Genomic DNA, 13,462 nt, shown 5'->3' on the forward strand with positions numbered 1-13,462 from the left:
TTATTGAAGAACATCCACTCAACACTTTTTACACGAAATGTTCTTATTATTTCATGAGGAGCAGTCTTTACTCCATTTTGTTCGACCTGCCAGTAATCTGTCGTTTATGTCGTTGTGTGTTACAGACGAATCATGCGCACTGGACTCCAATCCTTCCCGGACTTGTCTGACTTCCCTCAGGAATCCATAGTTCAAATGATGTGAGTATTAAGTAAGACTTAAAATTTTCACGTTGTTCAACGTGGAAGAGTAATGTGAAGCCGAACATCTTGTACCACGATGTATATTCTTTTCTTGTTACTTTCTTTCCTGTCAGAACTGGTTGGACAAACAGTCTACAACAGATTTAACACCGCTAGCCAATAACAGAAATAGTGCAGACTTTACTGACAAATTTGTTGCCTTCTCCTCTGCACAAATTTGAGATATGTATGCAACAGCTCCAACTTTTAAAATATTATACAACCAGGAGCTATTGTATAGTCATATATTCAAACCCTGGTTGTTATATTTCTTGGATGGGTTGTGCCGACGGTTGCCAGATCTCCGGCTATGTCTTGTTTCACTACGTTCATTTTTTTAGCGTGTAGCCTATTGAATTCTTGGCACGAATAATGGCTTTTGAACTACTGAACAGCGTATTTTCATGTACTGCAAATGAGATACAAAGATGCAGAAAAAGTTAAAGTGAATTAGTCTCAGGTTTTCAATGAAATAATAACTTCCCCCCCACCCCTCTCTGAGCAGAATCACAACAAACATCGTTTAGCTGCGGAAGTTTTCTTAAGGATTTGCTGTGAGATCGCTTGAAAAGTTCACAAATATCCTGAAGCTTTACACCTCTCAAAATGATTGAATATTTTACGCTAATACATTTCTACTCGCAGCAAGTATGGGTACTCATTTCGGAATCGGTAGTAAACAAATAACAGGATTTCAAATGATTACTAATAATAACATTATAAACCACAGCCGAATGCTACCTTTATTAGTAGCTAAGCTATAAACCGATGTAGTATTTGAGAATCGTTCGAAAAAGTAAAGCCCCAAGTTTTCCTAGCCATTAACAAAGGTAGGAAAGTCCACTTTTGAGCACTTGGAATCGGATGTTCTGCCATACTCGAAACATGACGAATACTGCGGATGTTATTATTCATGTGGATCGGCGCATCACAACACGACAAATAGTGCAACAGCTGTTGCTATGCATTGGAAGTGTTTGTTCAATTGTTGAAGCTCCCGGATACTCAAAAGTCTGCTCAAAGTGGGTCTACGAAGTCTCACCTTAGACCACATGCTGCAGAGCAAAAGAATTTCTTCTGGTTTGTTAGAGCGCTTTGAAACCTAAGAGGAGGCCTTTATTTCCCGGATAGTTACAGGTGACGAAACATGGGTGCATCATTTTGAGCCGGTGACAAAAAGGCAGTCAGTGAAGTGGTATCATACTCAAATGCCCAGAAAAAAGAAATTTAAGACAGCTCCCTCTGCAGGAAAAGTCATGGTCACTATTTTGGGATTGTGGAGTTATTCTTGTGGATGTGATGCCAAGACAAGCAGCCATTAACTCAGTGGCATACATGCTCAAGAAACGTTTCTGGTGAGTTCATCCTGGCAGTAAGAAGTGATACTTGTATCTCTAAATTTGCAAGATAAATAAAACTATTTTTCGTAATATGTATGATGAGACTTTCTTGTGTTAAATTTTAACGTACCTTGTTAACATGTTTCGACCTATTTTGGGTCATCTTCAGAACTGGTCGTTTTTGGTCTTGGCGCCTCTTGTTTCCTGTGAGGGTGCGTTCGTAGTGTAGAGTCTACATAGGACAGACAGGCAGATCATTTCAAACACGTTACAAAGAACACATCACAGCCATAACAAAATTACAAAACACCTCAGAACACATCACAAATGCTAACCACACCTACAGAGACATCAACACAGACATGGAAATATTGCACATCCAACCAAAAAGCCAGAAACTCAACACACACCCCAACGATATTCTCAACACACAACTCAATTTCAAAACACACACACTCTTTGACTCTACACTACGAACGCACCCTCACAGAGGCGCCAAGACCAACAACGACCAGTTCTCAAGATGACCCAAAATAGGTCGAAACATGTTAACAAGGTACTTTAAAATTTAACACAAGAAAGTCTCATCATACATATTCCGAAGTTATACAGTGTTAAAAGTTGTGTAATCAAGATGTGTATAAAAAAATTAAATAACGTTTCTTAAAACAGACTAAATTTTTATACATTTTCTACTTTGCAAGATTTTCTACGAGTACTTTGAGGACAAAATGTTAGAAACTGCCCAATTTTGCGAAGATAATAGTAATGTCGTTAAACTAAATGGTCATTTATGCACATACGAGGTATCACGTCTTAATCAGCATGACATTGCACGCCCCCATACAAGACTACGAAACTGGGAACACATCGGATTGAACCGTGCTGTCCCATCCACCCTACAGCCCAGATCTGTTACCGTTAGACTTTCATCACTTTGGGTCTCTTAAAGATGCTTTTCGTGTAACTCATTTCGAAAGTGACAACAGCGTAATTGGTGAAGTGAACGAAGTGGCTACGCACGCGTGACAAGAGATAGTAACGGCAAGAATTAGGCAAATGCAATTGTTTCACGCTGGCGTAAGGTCATAAACATTATGGATACATTGTAGAAAAATAGTATGTGAAGAATTTATTACAGTAGGTTATTTTACGACGCTTTATCAACATCTTATACTGTTTTCGCTGCAAGAAAAAACCTAATGTAAACATAAGCACGTTGCTGTCATACCCGTGATTGGCTCCCTGTCGAAACACTCACATGACGCAGGAAAATATAGTTCGTATTTGGAAACCACAATCTTATATTATTTCAAAATAAAAAATTCAATTCTAGTTGTTAGATATGATGAAACATTTAACTTCACTCATGTGTAAAACGCTATGTAAAAGAAAAGCTACTTTTATATTTTGTTATGTACCATAAACGCGGATGAATACCAACAGTAATACCGAGGTAGTCTGTTCTTGTAACAAGCTGGCGTCACTTGAGCTCGTAGTTGTTCACGTAAGCACGTGGTACTGAAGTATGGCTTCCGTATCCTCAACTGTCCATTGTGAAGACATAAGACTTACAAATAATTTAATTGCAGTAATTATAAAGTAAATGTTTCCTAAGCAAACGAATGCATAGTAGTGAGGTTAGGACTACTTGACGAGTAACGGGAAATGTTTAACATGAAACAGAATGTACAACAGTTGGCCAGGACACGTACTGAGAATCTATGGCGCCCAACAGCGGCCAATGAAGCCTCACTTCAGTCACGTGCTATTGTTTACATTAGGATTTTTCTTACAGCGAAAAGATTTATAGGTTATATAGCGTTTGAATAAAATGAAGGTGATAATTCCGGTGAAATGAGTCCGGGGACCAGCACCGAAAGTTACCCAGCATTTGCTCATATTGGGTTGAGGGAAAACCCGGGAAAAACCTCAACCACGTAACTTGTCCCGACCGGGAATCGAACCCGGGCCACCTGGTTTCGCGGTCAGACGCGCTAACCGTTACTCCACAGGTGTGGACAGTATGTGAAGAACAAACATGAATTTCCTTTATCACCAAACTGCAACAATTTTCATGAAATATATTCAAACAATCCTAAGAAAAAATTTGGGTCATTAACTTCTGAACGACTGTCGTAACTTGTTACTGCATCAATGACGTCACCTCCCTTCGCTACAAGCTTGAGGGCTTATAAAATTAGCCGTGCCGCGGCCTCTCTCAGTAGGGGTAATATTTCGTCATCGAGAGTAGGCGGCATAAGTACATTGTTTCCTGTTACAATAAATTGTCTCCCATTTGCCTAGGACGTCGAATCCGCCACTGAGTATATCTAGCATGGTACTACTCGTTCATCCGTCGAAATTACGTCATTATGTAGAGTCTTTTCAACGTCAGCTACCCAAATATGTATCACTTGATAGAAGTCCTTAAACAAATACAGAGCTACATATTAACACGCTAATCCCTTATTCATCTGTCGTAAAAAATCTTGGCTTCTTTTTCGTAAATAATCTAAATTGGCATTTTCAAGTTAAAGAAACGATAAAAAAAAAATCTGTTCCTCCATTCACTGTTTGAGTCGCTTAAGAAACTTCTTGTCCCAGCAACTAAAACTTACCCTAGTACAAACCCTAAAGTCTGTGTGATGTATCTTGTCTCATTGTCAAAAGAGAGAGAAAGGAGATATCTCTTACTTCGTCTGTATTGTTATGGCGATGGGAGAGTTGAGCGATGCCGTCTATCCATACAGTGGCGGAAGGGACTAGTTGATACATTGTGTAGCGCAAAATAAAATTACAAAATATCTCTCTTCGTACTGTGTAGTTCCGTCACTGAGCTTGTCTTTCAAGAAATTGAGTTCCGGTAGCCTGTACAATAACACGGTTTTGAAAGGAATCCTAAAAATTTACAACCCTCCTATAATCTCCACCCTCATTTGAAGGGACTTCGTTTTATTGCTACTGAGACAAGATAAACCTTACCAGGTATAGTAATGCCGCATTTCGATTATTGTGACGTTTTGTTAAGTGACCTAAGTTCTGAACTGTGTCACGTTACAGAGAGTTCAGAATATGTGCGTCAGATACGTATGCAACATCCGACGATATGATCACATATCACCGTCCTTCGCAAGTCTTTCGTGGCTCCGCCTTAAAGAACGTAGAACTTTACACTCTTTGTCTTTACTCTTTCGAATTCTGCACACTTCAACACCAAATTACCTTTCGTCTCTTTTCTCTTATCTATAATACTTTAACCACGACGTAAATACCAGATCACTTATCTGTGGCGCGTTAAGTATACCTCTTCATAGAACATCTCGTTATTCATCATCTTTTACAGCATCCACCTCGCGACAATGGAATTCCCTGTCACAAAGTATTAGGGGCTGCAAGACAATAAACAGTTTTAAAAACAGCTTAAAAGATAACCTTCTTAGCATTTCACTCCAATCATACTGACTTAAACTATCACTGACTACATTGTTACTCCTTCCTTTAGACATGCATCCTGATAGTGCTGTATTTTCAAAATTGTCTCATAATAATCTCTTTCTATTATCTAACATTATTTGAAATATATTAACATTCTATGTATTTTAGCTTACTTCTGCTACATAGTTTGTATTTCAGTGTTTAATTAATAGTTCACAGTATTTTGTTTTTTAATTCGTAAATAACTCTTGTATAAATGTAGCTCTTATCTAAATCAAAGTCGACCTGGTTGGCGAGTTGGTATAGCGCTGGCCTTCCATGTCCAAGGTTACGAGTTCGATCCCAGGCCAGGTCGATGGCATTTAAGTGTGCTTAAATGCGACAGGCTCATGTCAATAGATTTACTGGCATGTAAAAGAACTCCTGCGGGACAAAATTCCAGCACATCCGGCGACGCTGATATAACCTCTGCAGTTGCGAGCGTCGGTAAATAAAACATAACTTTAAAACTTAACTCTAAATCAAATTGTTGAATTCTTTGTAAGTTCATACATATGTATATATACTTTTTGCTGGTTGAGTGAAAGACAAGGCTTTACGGCCTTAACTCTGCCAGCTAAAATAAATCATTATTATTATTATTATTATTATTATTATTATTATTATTATTATATTACCTGTGGTGTGGCTTAGAAGCCTGGGCAATAAATCTGCTTTGCATAAATTATTATTTTCACGGAATAAAATACTTGCACTTCGACAAGAACAGATTACTCGACTCGAGTTTGTAAGGGCTGTGTGTTTTAAATTCCTGCCTGTTTAAAGAAGTCACTATTTAATGTTTTAAACACATTTTAAGTTTCACGACAAAGTTTCTCTAACTGAAGCAGACCAATATTTTAATCATACTGAACCAAATTTTTAACCATACAGGTGTGCGAATTATACACGTAAGCCTATATTATTGACAGTCGTAAGTCTGTAAATGAGAAGGAAAATATTGATTACAGTGGTGTATTTAGAAACAGGAAGCACGTTCATCTCTCAGATAAACAGGAGGCAATTTACGTACTGTACTTCATTAAACAGGAGGCAATTTACGTAATTTCTTGACATAGGGAGGCAATTTACAACCTCAGGAGAGCAGCTACAGACCTGTGCGACCAGTTGTAGTCGCGAGTTATGTACCCGTAATATTAAAATGGCAATAGACAAGTCCGATACACTTAGAATGAACCATAGTGAAAAATGTTCATGAGCTGGGACTAACTTCGGAATATCACTTCATATGAAGAGGAAATATATTGCACTGCCTTCATTAATTACTCCTTTTATATTAGACCCAAACTCTCTATTTGTAATCCGTAACAAAAATAAATCATTCAAACAATCATAACTGTAATTTCATTCCTGGAAGTGGGTGACGTATTTTACGTGCCAATGCATCCCTGATAAAACGCAGATTTATTTTTAACTTTCTTATTTAGCACTGAAGTATAATTTTAAGGCCCAATTGTATAAAACTCTCTGACTAAAGATCAACTTTGATCGAAGATCGAAAAGTGAACCGAGTTCAGACACTTCTATTGTATAAAACTTTTCTGCGATCAAATTACCTTGGTTCAAATGCAATCTAAGTTCACGTGAAAAGGATTTGGCAACATCGCATAAACAGGTGAAATACGTGATGCGCGGACAGGTTTGTTCAGTGTTGCCAATCTAGCGACTTTAACTCTTTTTCAACAACAATTTCTTTTAACTTTTATATTGCTTAAATAGAGATTTAGTGACCTTTTTAGCACCCCATAGTGACAAAATTTAATCTTTTTTTGTTGATAATGAGAAATCTAGCGACTTTACAACTACTTTTTGGCGACTTTCCGTACACTCTGTTGGAGACACTGGTATTTTGTGCAATGTAAATAATGGCGGACAATAAGAAGAAGGTTGACTGTTCTCCGAGTTGTTATCATGTTATGGTGTTTGATACTGCTAAACATAATAAAGCTTTGTAAAACCACAATTTTCGTTTAGTAATACAGTTAATTGAAAATTTATGAATGTACCTATCATATCCATTAATTATTAATGGTTGTTATAAATATAATATAATTATAGGTTATGTTATTTGATACTGCTGAACACGATAGAGCCTTATAAAATATAAGATTGTTTGTGTATTAAGGCAAGAAATTGAAAGAAATATATATAAATGTACCTATCATATCTATTAATATTAATATTAATGGATATTTTATTTGCACAATCTGTCACTCTTATATTTCAAACAGAAACGAAATAACTAAACTTGGATCATTTAACTTAATCGGAGAAATTTCTTCAGTCAAAGTTGACTTTAGTTTGAGACAAATTAATCTCAGATTAGACTTTATACAACACAAAATTCCAAGTTCAGCTGAAACAAGGATCAATTTAACCTCTGATCTAAGATTAAATGGTTTATACAATCGGGCCTAACTGAATTCGCCAGTTTATGAATCCGGCTTGGGTGGAACTCTCGTTTTGGGAAATTCTCTGCCGATCTCTGTTGATGTAATACATGCAATCCATGATAAAGCCTACTGCGACACGTGATTCACACAGGGGGAGGTCTGACTGTGGTCAGCACGCCACACGAAGCTAATGTGTTCGGACCGCATGCTGGTTAATTTTTCAAGTATGTCAGTAATGTAATAGAATTCATCACCGTCCGTGTTAAAACACGAAGTTCATACAAAGATTGTGGGATGATGATAATTGTGATGATGGTGATGACAAGGGAACAAGTAGTCTGAAGAGCATATCCCGGCTTAGATCTTAATGGATGTACTTGTGCTCGACTTCAGGACCCTTACTACCAGTTGTAATTGTATCAGAATGTATTATTGTTACACTTACAGTCCTACTAATAAACCGTGTATAGTTCATATACGAGACTTATGCAGATTTGGGACAGAAAACTTTACTAATAAACAAATACTTAAGTGCTGGACATATAAACAGCTGTAACTATACAGTAGCGTGCAAATTAATCCGAACAACGTAATTACTTATGCAAAAACACTCAAACGGGATAAAAAAAAAAGGATCTAAGACATACCTCAGTAATCCATGTGGCCTCCTTGTTCCTAATAACAGCTCTGAGACGATTTGGCATGGATTCCACTAATTTCCCACACGTATTCTTCATTTCTTCATCGCGAAACCATACACCAATGAGGGCAGAAATCATCTTCTCCTTTGTAGAACAGTCCATTTTTTGCATTCTTCTTTTGCAAATTGACCACAAGTTCTCAATGGGGTTGATATCGGGTGAGTTGCCTGGCCAGGGGAGTACCTGAATATTCTTCTTGTTGAAGAATTCTGTAGTTTTTCGAGACGTATGGCATGGTGCCAGGTCTTGTTGGAACACACCTCTGCCATCCGGAAATGATTTTTGCAGCTGGGGTACGATTCTCGTTTCCAATAAGTGAATATATTTGTCAGAATTCATCATTCTCTTGATAGGTATTAATGCTCCATATCCTTCATGTGTAAAACAACCCCAAAACATTACTTTAGGGGGGTATTTGGGTGCTTGTTGGAGATGAGCTGCTGTTACTTTTTCAGATCCTTTCCGTACGTAAGAAACACGGTGGCCGTGGACCTCGAAATGAGACTATCGGAAAAAAGTACATTCTTCCAGGCATTCACTGTCCAGTGTTGATGTAATTTTGCCCACATTAAGCGTTTTTTTCACATAACAGGGGTTAGCAGTTGCTTCTTAATAGGCTTACGAGCCCTTCGTCCAGTTTCCAAAAGCCTACGCCGCACTGTTGTGACGTGGATATTCGCCCCAGTGGTAGCCATTAACTCGCGGGTTAAGTCGACAGCAGTTAGTCTAGGATTTAATTTACTTTTCCTGACAATTAAACGATCATTTGCAGGTGAAGTCTTCCTTTTCCGGCCACAGTTTCCTTTTTTCTGGGGTGTGATGGATCCAGTCTCCCTGTATCGTTTTATGATCGAATTAACAGTAGCCAAACCGATGTGACATTCTGCAGCAATTTGCCTCTGTGTCATAGAAGAATGCTCTGCTAATGTTATAATTTTAGACCGTTTTCGTGGAGTTGTATCCATTTGTGAAGACGACAGAATGTACACAGGATTGCAGTATTAAGTCTTCAACACAACTGAAATGCTTGTAAGTACAAAACGACAGGCAAAATGTCACATATTATAAAAAAAATAATAACGACAGCCCTTCAACAATGGAATTACACGTACTGCAGATGTCAATTAAAGCGGTATGAGCAGCTGTGAGGCCAACAATGACAGAAAATGTAAAAATATGTCGTGTTCGGATTAAATTGCACGCTACTCTATATGGGAATTGCTTTGCAGTAGTTATATACACGAAACCCCTTGTTTAAGCGTTGTATAGAGGAAAAAATGGCCGCCCTTCTACAGCTGTTAGTATCGATTGTCATTTTATGATGATGGTTGCCATGTAACCACAGAAGAACAAACCAAAGAGCACAGAATAAGTAAAATAATATTGCTGTAGCTGTACTCTTTGACCAAAATATAGCGTGGTAATCGATCAGACCAAGTTTGTACTATCGATACTTAGCCCGGAAATAAATAACCTCACTTATTTTATTAATGACGAAACTATGACGTGGCTGTTTAACGGTTGTACTGTTATACACGACGTATGTAGTCATTATTAGTAAGAAATTTACACACGACTTATAATTGTAATTAGTATAAGACAGTTAAATATCAGCTGTATAAAAGGTTTTATTAGTAAGACCGTTAGTGTATTCTACTAAATACGATAGTTCAGCAGTGACTTAGAAAACTGGATACTTCGTTAATTGCACTAAGAATTTGAAATTGGTAATTTCTATATTTGGCTAACTCATTTGTCACTTAAAAATAGCGCTATGAAATGTAAGTGTAGCTGAAATTAATGTTTCTATTCACGTCAATTATCACGTTCGTTAACTAAATTAAAACAGCAACAGCCCCCATGATCCGTGTGGTAAAAGAATTATAATGACTACCTAAAACTCCATGTCGTATTCATTTAATTGCTCAGCATTTGTTACTGTTTCATAGTGATATACGTTTATATTTTATTCATTTACTCTCTTTAACCTTCTCTTGCGGTTGGGGGAAGGAGATTCATTGGATCGCACACTAGACATCTCACACAGGCGAGCCTCCCTAAGCTTGTGTCGTCATTACGTAGGCCCCGCTCAGATATCACAATCACAATACAACGGACAAATAGTAAATACCCAGTCACGCGGGCGGAATATAAATTTCTTTCACAGTTCACGCCAGAAAGCGAACTTCAGACCGCTGGATTATAAAGCGCACGCCCTATTCGCATAGTCACAATGGCGGACTCTGCATTTAATCTTAATTTTTATTCTGAGTTTGACAATATTTCTCAAACTGTTGTATACCAGAGTTGTAAGAGACGAGAGAAGAAAAAAATTTACATCTAACACATAGTAACGCTAAAGTGGTTTCACAAACTCACTCTATGTTGAGGGAAGTAGAAACGTAGCTTCGTAGCAAAACGGTTTAAAGTCTAAAGGCTCATTCACAATGAAAAATTAAACATAACGTAAGCGTTAACTTAAGAACATAAACGTTACAGTAAAATCAAGAAATCATACCATCATTCACGATGGGAACATAAACATAACCGCAAACATACTTGGTAACCATGGAAACGTAAAAACGACGTCATTTCCTCATATTCTGTCCAATACTTGAGCGCTCCACGATTGTGTTCTGTTTGCAAATCACGTAAGCATAAGCATGAAAGTTTGGAGTTTGCAAACTTTCATGTAAACGTCTTACGGTAATGTTTATGTCAATGCTTATGTCAATCATTGTGAATGACCCCATTTGGTAGCCTGGGCGCAAACTTCTGTGTTTATGTTACGGTTATGTTTAATTTTCATTGTGAATGGGCCTTAAAGCGTCACATACTGGAACTTGTGTGAACAAAACCTCGAGACGCTTCATCACAACTAACAACAGTCAAACGTAATGTGAAATATACACTCACCGGCAAAAAGCATAACACTTTGAAATCGTTTTTTAGCACAAACGAAATCAATTTTATATTTATCAACAGTTATGGTAAAAAATTTTTATCTGCGTCAATTTTAAACTTCCAGAATACAAAAACTTCAAGTTAAACTTCAATAGTGATGTCTGCTACGTAATAACATTAGCAACGTTGTTTCTGTGCAGAAGATGTTAAATTGAAGATATAAGGAAAAAAATTTATGAGTTCATTGTTGCGTTTTCCATTTTATATAAGACAGCCACTTTGTGTTTTTATAAAAAATATGCCTCTCTCATCTCATGAAGTAGCAGCTGCAGTGGAATTGCTGGAAAACGGCCACAGTCTCCGCCACGTTGCCCGGACTTTGAATGCACCCCACTCTATGGTGCATAGGGCACTGCATCTCTTTTGGGAAACTCAGCGGTACACTAGAAGACCGGATTCAGGCCGTAAGAGAAAAACTTCAGTCAGAGATGATCGATTTTTGGTGTATCAGATCTTGCATACCAGCACACCACCGCTGTCGAAGTTCGTAATCGACTTTAATTGGCCACGCACATTAACATCAGTGAAAGGACAGTTAGAAGAAGGCTTGATGAAGCAAATCTGAGACCTCGGAGGCCCGCAACTGGCCTTCTGCTCTCTGCAGAACAACGCAGAAATCCCCTTGCATTTGCAAGTAACAGCTAACATTGGACACATGAAGAATGGAGCCATGTCCTACTTACAGACGAGTCCAGATTCTATATAAGAGGACCAGATGGAAGGGAATGTGTATGGAGGAGACCAGGAGAACGCTATCTTAACTGCATGATCTCTAAACGCACACAATTTGGAAGTGGCTCCATTATGGTCTAGGCGGGAATATCTACCAACGAGGAAACGGAACTTGTGATCATCGAAAATGGATCTCTGACGGCAGCACGATATACTTCATTATCATATGATTCCATACTCGATATTTATAGGAGAAAATTTCATCCTTGTGCATGAAAATATGCGTCCTCACGCTGCACGGTGTGTGTCGGATTTTTTTGGATAAAGTTGATATCGTGTCTCTTAGGTGGCATTCATGCAGCCCGGACTTAAATCCGATAGAACACGTATGGGAAATCTAGAACGACATGTTTGAGGCAGAGATCATCCTCCAGAAGCAATGCAACAATTGAGGGAAACTTTACGACGGGAATGGGAAAACATTGGGCAAAAATACAGTAGTACTGTGGTCAGAAGCATGCCAAGCTGAATGGAAGCTGTCATCAGAGCAAGAGGAGGGAACACCCGCTACTAGGTTGTGTCCCTGATGCGGGTCTATCAGCAACAAATTGTTTTAATGTGTGAACAGGTATTAATTGACACAAATTAATTGAAACCTTTATTTTATGATGTTTTGTTTTATATTTTACGATATTTGTATCGTAGAGTAATTTAATTTACCTCAAAAATCAATTTCGTTTCATAATAATTAATGAAATTTCCATAATTAAATGTTATCGGAAAATATTCATGGTGTTCCGGTTTTTTTTTTTCTTCCTTGCCGGTCAGAGTAGTTCGCAATCAAAATAAAAGTTTTTAACTCCTCTCATACTGGCACTCCTTATTTCCTAATGTTATTTGGTACTTTCTTGTGTTTCATTTTACATTTTGTATTGTCTACACTTAATAATAATTGAGTTACCGGTATGTAAAAAGTCACAACAGGTGGCTTAGTAATACACAAACAATAAAATGTAACTACTACTAGACTGCAGAACTTTATGTCCTAGAAAACCTAAAAATATGCAGTAAAACAGTGGAAATGTGCGATAAAAATTCAAGCACATGCAGTAAAAAATGAACTTAAGATATTTATTTGATTTAGTAGGCCTAGTCTATATACATAGAGTCTAGGACATGTATCGGAGAGAAAGATTCTAAAGACCAAAACCTTCAATTTCAAGAGACTACGCCTGTGGGCCACTGACCGTCACTGTCGAATGGTATAATTTGGAAAATATTGCATTTCATTTTATTTCGGTGCCGAAAAATAGGAAGGCCTGCTTATACAATGTTAACAATAATGTAGGTTGTAGGCCTGCTATGGGTAATACTGCAATTTATAAATTGTCAACTGTGGGCGCAGGAAGATATGTTAAGAACCTATACACACTCACTCTCTCTCTCTCTCTCTCTCTCTCTCTCTATATATATATATATATATATATATATATATATATATATATATATATATATATATATATACTGTTTTCGCTGTAAGAAAAATCCTACTGTAAACATAAGCACGTGGCTGTCATACCCGTGATTAGCTGCCAGTCGAAACAGTCACACGACGCAGGAAAATATAGTCCGTATTTGGAAACTATCATCTT

The 13,462-nt window shown here is 37.6% G+C and overlaps 1 protein-coding gene across 3 annotated transcripts in view; it reads left to right on the forward strand.

Annotated features, from left to right (window-relative positions):
* Nucleotides 1–13,462, forward strand: part of LOC138715488 (follicle-stimulating hormone receptor-like) — a 778,322-nt gene that overhangs the window by 682,483 nt on the left and 82,377 nt on the right. For all 3 annotated transcript variants that reach the window (XM_069848450.1, XM_069848451.1, XM_069848452.1), the window contains one exon: nt 126–200. In XM_069848450.1, the coding sequence (XP_069704551.1) occupies nt 126–200 (75 nt within the window). The remainder of the gene's footprint in view (nt 1–125; nt 201–13,462) is intronic.

This window comes from Periplaneta americana, chromosome 15, assembly GCF_040183065.1.
Source record: "Periplaneta americana isolate PAMFEO1 chromosome 15, P.americana_PAMFEO1_priV1, whole genome shotgun sequence".
Lineage (NCBI taxonomy): Eukaryota > Metazoa > Arthropoda > Insecta > Blattodea > Blattidae > Periplaneta > Periplaneta americana.